This window comes from Mobula hypostoma, chromosome 27 (assembly GCF_963921235.1).
Source record: "Mobula hypostoma chromosome 27, sMobHyp1.1, whole genome shotgun sequence".
In the NCBI taxonomy this organism is placed as follows: domain Eukaryota; kingdom Metazoa; phylum Chordata; class Chondrichthyes; order Myliobatiformes; family Myliobatidae; genus Mobula; species Mobula hypostoma.
In genome coordinates this window covers 8,424,541-8,440,514 of record NC_086123.1, presented here as the reverse complement: position 1 = coordinate 8,440,514, position 15,974 = coordinate 8,424,541, and the positions used below count along the sequence as shown (strand labels likewise).

The 15,974-nt window shown below is 45.2% G+C and overlaps 1 protein-coding gene across 2 annotated transcripts in view; it reads left to right on the top strand.

The window, feature by feature from the left end:
- The first annotated feature begins 503 nt into the window (after nucleotides 1–503).
- suds3 (SDS3 homolog, SIN3A corepressor complex component) overlaps nucleotides 504–15,974 on the top strand; it is a 61,922-nt gene continuing 46,451 nt past the window's right edge. For both annotated transcript variants that reach the window (XM_063034252.1, XM_063034251.1), the window contains exon 1: nucleotides 504–987. In XM_063034252.1, coding sequence (XP_062890322.1) covers nucleotides 876–987 — 112 coding nt within the window. In that variant the 5' untranslated portion in view covers nucleotides 504–875. The remainder of the gene's footprint in view (nucleotides 988–15,974) is intronic.

Sequence of the window (15,974 nt, the reverse complement as noted above, 5' to 3'; positions counted from 1 at the left end):
AGGAAGAGGTACAGTCGACGTTTCGGGCCGAGACCCTTCATCAGGATTCAACCATTTGCTGATCTGTCTAAAGCTACCGCCAACACTCAAAGACATGCTGGAATGACTGAAGTCCACAAAACTAGGAGAACATTGAGATATGGTCTGCGAGTCAATCAATGAAACCGAGTTGCCTTTCTAGTGGGAGTTAGTCCTGACGAAGGGTCTCGGCCTGAAACGTCGACTGTACCTCTTCCTAGAGATGCTGCCTGGCCTGCTGCGCTCACCAGCAACTTTGATGCGTGTTGAGTAAACTGGGGGGACTTGTTTATAGTTCGTTGAATGTGATTGATGAAAAATCCTTAGTGAAAACAAAGCAAAGCACTGGGGAAAACATCCAGTAGCTCAGTCAACAACTAGGTGGAAAAAATTATTATAACGTTATCATTTACACTTATTAAAATCTTTACAAGATTTATTACAATTACAAAACAGCAAATTTCAATGTGTTGGAGTGCATGCAATTGACATTTTTCTTCCATAGAAACATTTGAAGGGAAATAATTGCAGCATACACAATGACAATATTGCACATTGGTTACAAGTGTCATTGAGTGGAGCCCGGATCGCGCGCTCCCTCCAGCAGGGAGGTCCCACCGGTTAGCTGCCTCTGTCTCTGCCTGATGGCGATTTTCAAAGTCTGTCTGGATGGTAGGGTTCACTCTGGTCACCGGAGTTGACTGGCTGTCGGGTTGCTGTCGCGGTAGCCGGGCGATCGCTGGCGGCCGTGCTCGCTGCCCGTGCCAGCGGTGCGAGGCCCCGGCAGGCAGGCGGCGGAGCGCCGGTCGGTGTGCTTGCCCGAGGAGGGAGAGGGGGCGGGCAGCTCGGCGGGGAAGATGTCCGCGGCTCTCCTCTCGCCCATTGTCGACTATTACAACGACGAGGAGGAGCTAGACAGCGTCGACGATGAGGACGAACGCAGTATCCGCGGCCGTGACTCCGATGAAGGTAACTTCCCGTCCGTTTGTGGCGGAGGGTGCGGAAGAGGGCGGGTTGCTGCAGCCGGCTGGTGGGCCTCAGGTACAGAGGCGGAGACCGGTAGGTAACCGTATCCCGGGAGTGCAGGCAGATCCCCGGGCCTCGACTCTTCCCCTACAAATCGGGGCAGTGGATTGTCCGTGGTAACAGTGGCAAATGGCTGCTGCTGTACGCTTGCCCAAACTTTAAGTAAACTCCCACTAGAAAGGCAACTCGGTCTCATTGATTGACTCGCAGACCATATCTCAATGTTTTCTTATTTTTGTGGACTTCAGTAATTCCAGCATGTCTTTGAGTGTTTGGGGTAGCTTTAGACAGATCAGCAAACGGTTGAGAAATTGCTCTGTTATTTTCACCTTTTTCCATTCAAATTTAATGCAGAGTCACTTGTTCCCATTGGGACCCTGTCCAAATAGATGTTACTAGTATGCTAGTTTTAGTAGGCAGTAGTGATATTTACAGCTTTTTCATACTCGGTCTGCACGTTTGAGCAAGTAAAGTATATTGGATGGTGCAGGGTATTTAACCTGAATGTTGGTTAAATCCTAACTTGGATTGTTTTTGGATATACCCTTTCAATCCCTTTGCACCCAGTATATCCGTAGCATAATTGTATGAAAGACTAGTTCTCTTAATATTGCGAGTTAAGTGAGGAACATTCTGACATATGTTCATGTTTACTTGGCCTGGCATGGAAGCACCAATGCCCTGGAACAGAAAAGCGTACAAAAAGTAGTGGGTACAGCCTAGTCCATCATAGGTAAAGTCCTCTGCACCACTGAGCACATCTACATGGAGCACTGATGTAAGAAAGCTGCTTCCCTCATCAATGACCCTCATCATCCAGGCTATGCTAATTTCTCACTGCTGTAATCAGGAAGGATGTACGGGAGCCTCAGAACCCACACCACCAGGTTCAGGAGCAGTTATTAGCTGATCTATTAGACGCTTGAACGAAAGGGGATAGCTTCACTCACCCCATCACTGAACTGCTCCTACAACCTATGGACTCACTTTCAGGGACTCTTCGTCTTAAGTTCTTTGTACAGGTTGCTTATTAATTTATTATTTACTTCCATTTTGTATTTGCACAGTTGTCTTTTGCGCATAGTCGTTTGTCCTGTTGGTTGTAGTCTTTCATCGATTCTGTTGTGTTTCTTTTATTTGCTGTGAATGTCTGCAAGAAAATTAATTTCATGGTTGAATTTGGTGTCATTTAATACTTTGATATTAAATTTACTTTGACCTTTGGACATGTAATTGTTCTGATTGATTTTGGCGCCTGTTTAATATTTGGTGTTTCAGTACCTAAACTGGTCATGATTGAATTTTTTTTTACAATGGTAGTGAAATAGTAGAAATTAATTACCTTGGTCAAGGTCAAATTTGATTTGATTGGGTCAGATTATAAACTTATCCCAAGCAGACCTTTTGTCTTAATTTCAAGCTATGACTTGTCTCCAAAAGGATTGTGTAATGGATGCTTCAAACTATGTAATTATGCAAAATGTATATAATAGATGATGCAGACAAGTTCAAGTTTATTTATGTGTTTCCTTCATGATCTTCCTCAAGTCCAGTATAGCAGCTGTACCTTCTGGACTTGGCCGTTCGTACATCTACTAAGACACCCTTGGTGATAAATATTTAAACTCTTTCACCAGTAATGTACTCCTTGTGCTGCTGAGTTGCCTTCAGCATGGAGATTCTGATTCATTAATTGAAGGAAGACAGGGGGTGAACAACAGGGGTTTCCTTTGTGCATATTTGACTAAATCACATGAAAGTTCACAGCAACATTGAGGACGCCTAGAACTTTGATACTATTGTGCCTTCATTATGGGTGGGCCTCTTTTTTTAAAGTTGAGCAGGATGTAACTTGGGATAGTTTTGGAGGAGTTTTGGACATTGGCAGAAGGTGTGATTCTGTGAGAAAGGTTGTATCTAACTTTGTTGATGCAATAATTGTAGACTGTAACAGTGATTTACTAGTTCATTTCAGAATGAAGAGTTAAAGTTGGTGCTGTGGGTTTGAAATCCATACAAGTCAGAGAAGTAAGAGAGTAAATTTCCTTCCCAGAGAAAATCAGTTAAGTTTTCTGCTAATCCAGCAACTTCATAATAAGTTTACTGATAAGGAATACTGACATTTTTCTTACAGTACAGGTGTCCCCCGCTTTTTGAACATTCGCTTTACGAAACCTCACTGTTATGAAAGACCCACATTAGTTACCTGTTTTCGCTAACAGAAGTGTTTTCACTGTTACGAAAAAAGGCAGCGCGCGATAAAAAGCAGCGCGCGCCCCGAGCAGCCACTCCTCCCCCGGATTTGGAACTGCGTTCTAGCTGGCATTGCTTAAACACGTGCCTGTGAACATCCGTTTCCAAGATGAGTTCTAAGGTATCAGAAAAGCCTAAAAGAGCTCGTAAGGGTGTTACACTTAGTGTAAAACTAGACATAATTAAGTGTTTCGATCGTGGTGAACGAAGCAAGGACAAAGTGAGTTTGGCTTGTGGAAGTTGACGAAGATGATGTTGAAGAGGTTTTGGCATCCCATGACCAAGAACTGATAGATGAAGAGCTGATGCAATTGGAAGAGGAAAGGATACCAATCAAAACTGAATGCAGTAGCGAACAGACCGGAAGTGAAGTCGTCCAGGAACTGAACGTGAAGCAACTGCGTGAGATTTTTGCTGCAATGATAAAGTACGACTTTAATTTTGAAAGGGTATGTTGGTTTAGGGCATATTTGCAAGATGGTTTGAGTGCTTACAAAGAACTGTATGATAGAAAAATGCGTGAGGCTAGCAGTCAAGCATACTGTCGTTTTTCAAGCCTTCCACATCAGTCACAGCAGACGACGAACCTCGACCTTCGACATCGAGGCAGGCAGACATAGAAGAAGATGACCTGCCTGCCCTGATGGAAACAGACAACGATGAGATGACACCTCAGTGTCCCACCACCCCAACCCCCGGGCTGCGAACCGATACATTGCCGCAGAGAATGCAGCGGTAGCCAGGACACACCCAGCACATCTTTAAGAAAAAAAGCCGAAATAAACAAGCTAATTAATTAGGTGCCGCCTGGCACGTAAATATCGGCCCAGATCAGAGGCAATTGCCGATTGCGTCGCCTCTGATCTGGGCCGACATTTACGTGCCGGGCGGCACCTAATTAATTAGTTTGTTTATTTCGGCTTTTTTCTTAAAGAGGTGCTGGGTGCGTCCCGGCCACCGCTGTACTCCTGCATGCTTCGCGGATCGGTATTGGTCGGCGGCCTGGAGAGTGGGGACCACTGCACCACCCCAACCTCCGATGACTCAGCCTAACACACCATCGTCAATGTGCTCTGCGCTGTCTTCCCAATTCCGGTAAGTGATTCTACACTGTACATACATGGTTTCTACTTCATATAGGCTGTGTATTTTTATGCGTTATTTGGTGTGATTTGGCAGCTTCATAGCTTAAAGGTTACTGGAGAGAGTGTTTCTGCCAAGAGCGCTTGCGTGAGGTTTTCGCTACGGAGAACAGTGCAGGCAATGATTGTAGAGAAGTATTTCTACTTTATATAGGCTATGTATTTATCATATAATTCCTGATTTTACTATATGTTACTGTTATTTTAGGTTTTATGTTGTTATTTGGCATGATTTGGTAGGTTATTTTTGGGTCTGCGAACGCTCACAAATTTTTCCCATATAAATAAATGGTAATTGCTTCTTCGCTTTACAACATTCTGGCTTACGAACCGTTTCATAGGAATGCTCTACCTTCGGATGGCGGGGGAAACCTGTAATAGGAATGCACAAGTGAGGTTGTGACATGGTCGGGCACCCTGTGGAGTCGTGTATTCAACTTGGGGTTTCTTGGCTCTTGGAAAGTATACATCTTATATTCCTCAGTATGAAATTGGAGAATTGCACAAATATAACCTCTATTTTGCAACAGTCTTCACTGTGGAAGACTCTAGTAGTATGGTGGAAGTTCCAGGCGTCAGGCTCGCATGAAGTGTGTGAAGTTACCGTAACTAGAGAGAAGGTTCATGGGAAACTGAAAGATCTGAAGGTAGATAAGTCACCTGGAACTGAAACAGGTGGCTGAAGAGATTGTGGAGGCATTAGTAATGATATTTCAAGAATCACTAGGTTCTGGAATGGTTCTGGAAGATTGGAAAATTGCAAATGTCACTCCACTCTTCAAGAAAGGAGAGAGGCAGAAGAAAGGAAACTATAGGCCCAGTTATTCTGACTTCAGTGGTTGGGAAGATATAGGATAGCAGTGATGAGGTCTCAGGGTACTTCGAGGCACATAATAAAATAGGCTGTAGTCAGCATGGTTTCCTCAAGGGAAAATCTTGCCGGTCATATCTTTGGAATACTTTGTAGAAATAACAAGTAGGATAGACAGAAAAATCGGTTGATGTTGTGCACTTGGATTTTCAGGGAAGTCCTTTGACAAAGTGCCACTCATGAGCTGCTTAACAAACTACGAGCCCACGGTATTACAGGAAAGATTCTTACATGGATAAAGCAGTGGCTGATTGGCAGGAGGCAAAGAGAGGGCATAAAGGCAGCCTTTTCTGGCTGGCTGCCAGTGACTAGTGGTGTTCCACAGGGGTCAGTATTGGGATAATTTTTGTACATTATATGCCAATTTTTTGGATGATTGAATTGATGCCTTTGTTGCAAAGTTTGCAGATGATATGAAGATAAGTGGAGGGGCAGGTAGTTTTGAGGAAGTAGAGAGGCTACAGAAGAACATAGACAGACTAGGAGAATGGGTAAAGAAATGGCAGATGGAATACGATGTTGGGAAGTATATGGTCATGCACTTTGGCAGCAGAAGTTAAAGGATTGACTATTTTCTAAATGAAGAGGAAATGGAAAAACCTGAGGTACAAAGGGACCTTGGAGTCCTTGTGCAGGATTCCCTAAAGGTTAAGTTGCAGGTTGAGTCTGTGGTGAGGAAGGCAAATGCATTGTTAATATTTGTTTCAAGTGGACTAGCATATAAAAACAAGGTTGTAATGTTGAGACTTTGTAAAGCACAGATGAAGCCTCACTTGGAGTATTGTAAGCAGGTTTACCCCCTTATCTTAGACAGGATGTGCTGAAACTGGAGAGCCTTCAATGGAGATTCATGAAAATGATTCTAGGATTGAATGGCTTGTCATATGAAGAGCATTTGATGGCTCTGGACCTGTATTCACTGGAGGGGTGATCTCATTGGAACATATCAAATGGTGAAAGGAACTCAGCTGGTCAGGTAGCATCTCTGGAAAAAAGTACAGTCGATGTTTCAGCCCGAAACATTGTCATTACTTTTTACATAGATGCTGCCTGGCCTTCTGAGTTCCTCCAGCATTTTGTGTGTGTTGCTCAGATTTCCAGCATCTGAAGACTGCAGGACTCTATTGCTCTCAGTAGACGGTCTGGCACTTCGTAAGCTTTCAGGATCTTCAGCACTTTACCTCGGTGAATGGAGTCAAAAGCTTTGCGAAGATCGATGTAAGTAAGCACGGCTGGTAGGTTGTTTTTCTTGACTTTCTTGATGATTCTACAGAGAGCAAGTATTTGCATTACTGTTGTGCGCTTCTGCCGAAAATCATTCTGATTGAATCTTAGCTTAAGGTCAATGGTGGTGCGAATCCTGTTCAAGATCATCTGATTGTATAGCTTTGCTAAGATGCAGGTCAAGCTGATACCGCGGTAGTTATCTGTCTTTGTGAGGGATCCACACTTGGGGACTGGGATAATGTTTGAGAGTGACCACTGTTCTGGTTTGATTAAGGCAGAGGTTGATAGATTCTTGATTGGTCAGAGCATGAAGGGATACGGGGAGATGTCAGATGACGGGCAGAGGGGAAAATTGGATCAGTCATGATGAAACGGTAGAGCAGACTCGATGGCCAAATGGCCTAATTCTGCTCCTTTATCTTATGGTCTTATCGTATTCTCTTCCATTGGGAGACTAAGAAATGTTCAAGCTGTGTTGTACTTCCGGTAACATGGCAGGTGTTTGAATGCAGCAGTTTCTACGCGGCCAACCAAAGGTGTTTTTGTCTTTTCTAAACATTTTTTTTTACGATTTCAAGACCTTGCTGGACATTAATAATAAAGCACTGCAGGTCTACCCCCATCAGTGAGTTGCTGATTGGCTGAGAAACTGAAGGAGCTGGACTTGGATGCCAACCATGCTGCTGACTGCTTTTGTGCTGTGTATGACTGTTGGTATTGCATTTTGCACATTGGCCCCAAAGTAACGCTATTTTGCTTGGCATAGGTATTCATGTATGGTTAAATGACTATTAAAATTATTTAAAGGACTGGGAATGTTAGTTAGAAAATGTTTCATCGTTTTGATGAATACTTTTTTGAAAAATAGACATGTTAGGTATTTATTTAAGAAGTAAACATTGAAACAGTAATTTAAGTATTCGTCTAAGACAGTGGTCCCCAACCACCGGGCCGCGAGCATGTGCTACTGGGCCGCAATGAAATGATATGGTTTGGCGATATGAACTGATTTGAGTCAGCTGCACCTTTTCTCATTCCCTGTCACACCCATTGTTGAACTCGAACGCACGAGAGGTCCGCAAGAATATTGTCAATATTAAACCGATCCACAGTGTGCAAAAGGTTGGGACCCCTGGTCTAAGATACCCAAAACCACTACAATGTACATTCAGTTACCCTTGAAATGAACAGATACACTGCTAACCCTGGAGCTTGGTGATCCATTGCTTGCTGTAACACACCCAGCCATCCCTGTAGTGTATGGATAGGGAGGGTCAGTAGCTTTATTCGCTGTTTCAACAGCCCATTCATATGTTTGACTAGGCCCGCCACCTGAGGGTAACATGGGATGTGAATTATTCAAGCTATCGCAGATTCTGTGACCCAATCCTGGAGTTTAGCTCCTGTAAAATGTGTGCCATTGTTGGATTAAATCTCCCAGGGAACCCCATCCGTTGACGCCAAATGCTGCAACCCTTTTATAGTGTAATCTTGGTCAGCACAGACGCATGTCTCTGTGACTAGAACGCTGAAATACGTGTTAACCATTGTCAGCACATACCGCTTTTTTTTCGTTGTGGCAGAGGCCCGATGAAATTGAGCTGCCAGATCTGACTGGCCCCATATGCCCTGAGGGGCCCGCCAGCTGTACTCTGGGTTTAACTTGTCCGCAAGTCGGGCAATTTACAGCTGCAGTTCGGGCCTCATCGTAAATTAATGCCACGCCTTAAGCCTCCGCCCACTTCCTCGTCCCATCCACCCCCAAGTGCCCACACTTCTGGAGTGTCCAGTCTGCAAGGTGACTTCAGTCCTTGGAGCACATTGTTGCTCTATCTACAGGGTTAGGAATGGCTTCTTTGGTGTCCCAAGAGGTGTGGGCATCTATGTAGTAGACAGAAATCTGCAGCTCCATGCATCCCTCCAGATATGTTCCCAATAAGAGTGCCCCTAAAGAGGTTGCCCATGTACCTCCCAGTTCTGCATGTGCCAGTGATGCATCCAAACCAGCATACTATTAGTGACTGCCCAGCATTTGGTGTAGACCTTGATAGGCTCGATTGTCTTTTGGAGGGGCAGAGTTACAGTCAACAATTCAGCCTGTTGGCTAGATTTCCCCCCCCCCCCCCCCGTGCCAACCTTGCCTGTTGCAGGGTGGAGAGCCACAGCCTTCCACCACTGCTTGCCACTCTGCCAACAGCTAGAACCGTCTGTGAACCAGACATTGTTTTTCTTCAGGGATCAGATCATCGTTTGGTTTACCCCACTATGGTTGAGGGGTTGATTGTAGGGATTTCATTGAGAGTGCAATGGTGACTATCAGGCAGACATAACCTGCTTATTGAGCCGGCTTACCTCATTAGGACCTTTCTCGGCCCTGTTTGCGCCATATCATTTCCATATGATGATTGAAGACTGTTGGATATAGCCCTCTTTGTGGATTTTACCCACTTCATGAAAGGGAGATACGGTCGCAGCACAACTGACTCAGAGGCTGTCTGGTGTTGAGTGACCTGCAGAGCCAAGTAACGGGCCAATAACAGCTTCTTAAAGGGGGTGTATTATGTTGCTGTCTGGGGTTGGGCCTTAGCTCAAAACCTGAAGGGGACAAGATGCCCCTTCGAAACCTGCCATAACCTCTATTCAGCCACCTGAGGGGTAGCCGAGGCCTGCAGCTTGAAGGGTATGCTACTCTTGTCGCAGGACCAATGGGAGAGCCTGTTCCATGGCCTGCCTGGCAGCCTCAAAGGTCCCTGATGTTTGGGACTGTGTTGGAAAATGGTCTTTTTGTGGGAAACCTGATATAGAGGCTGTAATATTATGGTCAGGTGGGGTATATGTTGGCGTCAATACCCCAAGTTCATCAGAACGCTGTGGCTCCTCCTTTGAGGTGGGATGGCAGTATTCAGAATCTTACACTTAGCCTTTTCAGTTATTTCCTGCTGTCCAGAATGCCACTATATTCTCTGGAATAGAACATTCTGACTGGGGTCTTGTATCTTCTGGGGGTTGATGGACCACTCTCGCTTCCCCAGGGAGGTAGCTGACTAAGTCATCCAATATCTGCTGCACTGCTTCCTGCGAGGGTCCCTGTAACAGCACACTGTCTATGTAGTGATACACGGATCTAACTGTATCTTCTGTAAATCTTGGCTTTCACGCTGTGACACAATGTAGGACTGTGTACATATCCCTGGAGGAGGCAGCTGAAAGTGTACTGCCTACCTTCCCATGTAAAGACAAACTGGTCCTGCGATTCTGGACCCAAGGGAATGAAGGAAAAAGCATTGGTCAGATCCACTACAGCATAAAAATGCTTCCCCGCCCCCCCCCCACACCCCTGTACCTCAATGATGGTAACTACATGTGGAACAGTGCTTGTGAGAGGCAATGTGTGTTTGTTCAACTGTCGATAATCGACCATCATGCACCATGTCCCATCTCACTTCTGCACTGGCCACACCGGACTGTCATAGGGAGACACGGCAGGGCAAATGACTCCCTCACATACTAGGGCTTGTACAGTCTCCCCAATTTGTTTGGTGCCTCCCGGGATCCGATACTGTTGGTGTTGACCACCTTTGAAGGGAACAGAATCACCAAAGACTCTCACTTGGCCAATCCCACCAGCGCCTTCGCTTGGGCTACCCCAAAGGAAAAATTACCCTTGCCTGTCTGCAATGATCTGCCCCTCAACACATTATTGCCCAGAATACATTCAGGAGATACCACCACTAATACAGCCATAGGTCCTGCCGATACTGCTTAGAGGGCCACCTGCAAAGTGACCTCCTGTGTAGGAAGAAGGGAACCTGACCACAGCTCAAGGGAAGCAGGACAGGGGCACACCACGCATTGGTGGACGACTGCTGGCACTGGAGGTCAGCTACGGCCTTTTGTAATGACTCCAGCATGGGATATATGGAATCCTGTCCTTGAGACGTGGAAACTGGCGTGGTATCAGGCAAGCTTCTATCTGAGGAGGGATTAGAAGATGACACCCCTCCCTTGGCTTTACCTTTGCCTGGCTTCCCCTCGCAGCGTTTCCTCCACCTCTCATATAAGGTAGAATTAGGAACCCCTTCAATCCTGTCCTTCAGTACCCCTGCCTTAAGCTGTGCTAAAAACATCTCCTTACCAGTTATACGGGGTTCCACACCACCTCCGTTTGCCTATCCATCTTCCGTACCTTCATCTGCATACTCCAGCCCTTGCAACAATTGTATGGCTACACTTACCGGTTGACCCACTGCTGGCCCTATTAAAGACAGCGCTACTCCTTTTAGATGGGTGGCTGCTGCCACAACCAGATGTGCTATCATAGCAAAGGTTAATTCCACATCCTCTGGCAGGTTATCACTACCGTTGTATAATTCAGTAATGAGAGCCCACTGGCTAAGGACCTTAGTGCCTCCCTCTACTGTGCTCCGTTCCACTCAGGGCTTTAATTCCCATTCAAGGAGGGAAGGGCATCTGACTCTAACTGCTGCTTCTACTCTTTCCCACAGCGTTAAATTAGCCTCCTAGGATCTGAGCGATGACCTCAGGCTGCTATTAATTGCATGCTAAGATGATAAGCCCGCTAAAATGCCCATCTCTGCATTAGATAGGGTCACTCCAGTACCCTCCTATTCCGTATTCTCAACAGCCAAGTGGCCAGTGACTCCCCAAATCTCTGTCTGTACCGATCTCCTAATTCTATCAATTCCTTAGCGGAGAACTCCCTGGTCACTGTGGTCACGGAGGGGCCCACTGTACTACTACATACCCATTTGTGGCCAATGTCCTCCACCTCTGGGGTGGAAGAGGCCGCTTGCCCAGTATGGGCCTGGTTTGTAGGGTCTAGGGGTAGGGCAATCTTTTTGAGAGGGTATCCCAGAGCTCCGTTCTATCCCCTTCCCCATCCTCAGCTTCTAGCCAGACATCCCTGTTTCCTATACTCGTGTTGAGATCATCACCTCTCCTCATCATGGCTCATATCTTAATGGGATCTGGTTGCCACTTGGCTCTTTGGGCCGCCTCTAACTTTTGTACCTTCATTAGCTGACAGGCTGTCTCTGTAGTGTTCTAGCACTGTGGCCGAGTCTGTCCCATTGTGGCAGCTTCCCCTGTGGCAATACAATGCTCACGCATCTCTGCATTCTCATCCTTGAGACCTGCGATCTGTTTGTGTTGGTGCTTTACCACGGCTGAAAGCAGCCAGAAAGCATCCTTTCAGCTGCCCTTTCTCCTGGGAAATCCTAACGAGTTAAGTATGGACAGATTGTGGTGTCTGGTTTCAACCTGGGGGGAATCAAACTGATCTGAACAATTTTCAGTCGGTCTGTAACCCCGCATTAGGTTAAGGTGGCTACCAAATCCTGCACTATTATCTAAGCACCCAGGGGCGTAAACATAAATTTGCTGGATCAAATAACGACAGCAGAAAAAGTGTTACTTCTCTTTTCACCCGTTTATTTCTTCGAGCTCAGCCGGCGAGTGAACTTGGACCCGACATCAGGGAGAGAAACCTTCTCATCTCCCCGGCGGTTAAACAAGTTCACTGCCTGATGTCAGAATTGTTAGAAGTTATAAGGCCCCCCATACAAAAGAACAATCAATTTGATAAGCATTCCAGCCAAGTCAATGGACTATTGATACAAAGAACAATCAGTTTGATAGACACTCCAGCCACCTTAATTAAAGAAAGGAATGTCCTACCTGATTTGTTGGAGCCACAACTTAATTACAAAGATAAGAACACCCGTCAAATTTGTGCTTTAATCAAGAAAGGAATGTTCTGCCTAATTTCCATCAGGTATTGCCTTTTGTCAAGATCAAAAGGTGTGAAAAGCCAGAAGACATCTTATGTGGATCTGGGTGAACTTTAAACCTTATCTCGCTCCAAAGAAGGCAGCTGTAGACATTATTCAAACACACTGCAGTCACAGACATAGTCAGTACTTAATTGATTGTTTACAGGGATCTGAGAATCCCCCATTCCCTTAGACTTCAGCAGGGGAAATTTCCATCTTTCATGTGGGGGTTGTTCTTTCTTACTCATCCATGTAAAAATACTCATCTGTCCCAAATACTGGATTCTGCTGATTACGCCAAATGTAACGTGGGAGAGCAAGTTCAAGGATCCAACGAATGAAGCAGGAGACAAAGATTTAAAAATGGATATATTAGGTATTTGTTTAAGAAATGAAAAGTGAAACACTAATTTGGGCGTCTAGTTAAGCAAGTGTTTGTCGAAGCTACCCAAAACCACTACACTGTACATTCAGTTACCCTTTAAATGAATAGATACTCTGCTAAGCCTCCCAGATTTATAAAACCCAAGGAGTAAGCATGCTACAAACAGATACTTATCTAAAGCCACAGGGTTGGAGGGGCCGGTCTTAGTTTGCAGTGCTCTTTCTCAGTGGTCCTTCAGGCCTGGTCATGAAGTCAGCCTGAAGTCGGACCCTGCAGGTGGCGGGAAAGAAAGAGGATGAACCCTCTGCACGTTCTATCTTTTATACTGTCAGGGTGCCCGGAACCGGAGATGGGTTCTGTTGTGCACATAAGCCAACCAATGGGAAAAGAGCATCACAAGCTTTTAAAGGAACTAATCAGCATGATGGCAGTGGCTCTTGAACAGAATAAACTATGCCTTCTAGAGGACAGCTGGGCCGCGTTCAAGGATCATCAGAAGATCTGAATGAATACGCTACGGTTGTAATGGACTTTGTAGACCCTCGTGAGTAAGTGTGTTTTCACAAAATCATTCAGAATCTTCCCCAAACAGAACCCCTGGATGAACCAAGAGATTTGAAATATGCTGAAGGCTTGTTTGATTGCATTCAGGACTGGCCATCAAAGAAAGTACAAGAGATCCAAGAATGACATCTCAAAAGCTTTCTCACATGCAAAGTGGCAATTCGGGACAAAACTTGAATCACAGAAGAATAATTGATAGTAGTGTCGGGGCCCTTACAAAGCAGAAACAAGCAACATAATTAACAACAAGGTTTTTCTCCCAGATAAGCATAATGCCTTTTATGTTTGCTTTGACTGACAGAGCGTGGAGGTACCTTCATGAACCCCCACAGCCAGAAAACCCTGTGATCTCAGACTCTGAGACCGACATGAGAGTATTCTTCAGGAGGGTGAATACGTATGGCCTGGACAGCATGCCTGGCTGAGTACTGAAGACCTGTGCTAATCAGCTGGCTGGAGTGTTTATGGACATTTCAAACCTCTCACTTCGGCATGTGCTTCAAGCAGACATCAATCATACTGGTGCCCAAACCTGCCTCAATGACTATTGTTCAGTAGCACTTGCATCCACTGTAATGAAGTGCGCTGAGAGGTTGGTCATGAAGCACATCCTGCCTGGATCCGCTCCAATTTGCCTACCATCACAAAAGGTCAACAGCAGATGCTATTTCACTGGTTTTTCACTCAGCTCTGGGACACCTGGACAGTGAAGATGCACACTTCAGGGCACTCTTCATTGCCTACAACTTAGCATTCAACACAAACATCCTCTCAAAGCTAACCACTAAGCTCCAAGACCTAGGCCTTAATGTCTCCCTGTGCAACTGGAGCCTCCATGTTCTCAATTGCATACCCCAGTCACTGAAGATTGGCAATAACATCTCTACGATCACCATCAGCACAGGTGCACCACAAAGCTGGGTGCTTATCCCCCTGCTTTACTCATTTTAAACTGTACCTTTGATTGTGTGGCTAAGTACAGCTCCAATGCTGTATTTAGTTTTGCTGACGACACTACTGTTGCTGGCCAAACCAGAGGTGGTGAGATTGAAACAGATTGAAAATCTGGGTGAATGGTACCACAACAACAGCCTCTCACTCAATCTCAACAAAATCGAAAAGCTGGACATTGATTACAAGAGAAAGAAACCAGAGATCTGTAAGCAAGCCCTGATTAGGGATCGGACGTGGACCAAAATGTACTGCTCCTGATGTGTCCTATTTAACTGGAATCCACTGTATATGGTAACATTTATGTACTTTGATAATAAATTGATTATGACTTTGAGAAGAAGGCACTTAGTATGCTGGCCTTCATCAGTCAGGACATTGAGCTTAGGAGTGGGGACGTTATGTTGCAAATATACAAGTCATTGGTGAGGCCACATTTGCAACGCTGTGTACAGTTACGGTCATCCCATTAGTGGAAACACATTGTCAAGCTGGGGAGGGGTGCAGAAATGTTTTACAACGGTACTGCCTAGACTAAAGGACCTGAGTTGAGGGAGAAGTTGGACACGCTGGATTTTTACTCTGGAGTGCAGAAGAATGAGGGATATAGGTAGGTGGATTTTCAATCTTTTCCTATGGTTGGAGAGTCAAGATAAGAATCAAAATAAGAGGCATGATACAAGATTTAAGAGACTTAAGCAATTTTAAGAGACTTTGGAGGTAACTTTACAAAGAGGGTAGTATGTACATAGAATAAACTGCCAGAGGAAGTGGTTGAGGTGGGTACAAAATTCCAACATTTAAGAGGCATTTAGCTAAGTTCATGGAGGGGAGGGGCTTGGAGGTTTATGTGCTAAAGGTTGGCAACTGGGACAAGCAGGGAAGATGCTGTGGTTGGCATGGACCAGTTGGGCCAAAGAACATGTTTCCAAATTGAAAGAAGAGGAAATATGCAGATGCTGGAAATCTAAGCAGCACACACAAAATGCTGGAGGAACTCAGTAGGCAAGACAGCATCAATGGAAAAGAGTGCAGTCGATGTTTTAGGCAGAGACCCATCATCAGGACTGGAGAAAAAAAGTTGAGGAGTCAGAAGAAGAAAACTCTCCAATTACAATCTCACTCCTACCGAAGGCACTGCTGTCCACTCTTTCCGCACTAATCCTAACCTCACCATCAAACCCGCAGATAAGGAGTATGCTATAGTAGTCTGGCGGACTGACCTCTACCTTGCTGAGGCCCAGTGACAACTGTCAGACACCTCCTGTTACCCCTCAAACAAGATCTCACCAAGGAGCACCAGGCCATTGTCTCCCACACCATCACCGACCTTATTAACTCTGGGGATCTCCCATCCACTACCACCACTTTGTAGTTCCCTCACCCTGCACCTCCCGTTTCTACCTCCTACCCAAGAACTAGAAACAACCTATCCAGGTGGACCTATTGTTTCTGCTTGTTCCTGCCCCACTGAACTTGTATCTGCATACGTCAACTAATAGACATTCCTAATGACTAAAATAGTGTCAGAAAATTAAATGTAGACTGAAGTGTGCATCTGACGTTCCTCTGTCCAAGTTAATTCCTCCTTTTGAGTATCTTTAAACATATTAACAATTGTTTCCATAAAACAGATCTATTGTTTAACTAACAATCATAGCCTCACTGGTTTGTTTATGTATGTAAATTCATGTTGTTCTTGCCATTAGTTGGGTTTCTACTTTCAACGTAATGTGATGGTGGCT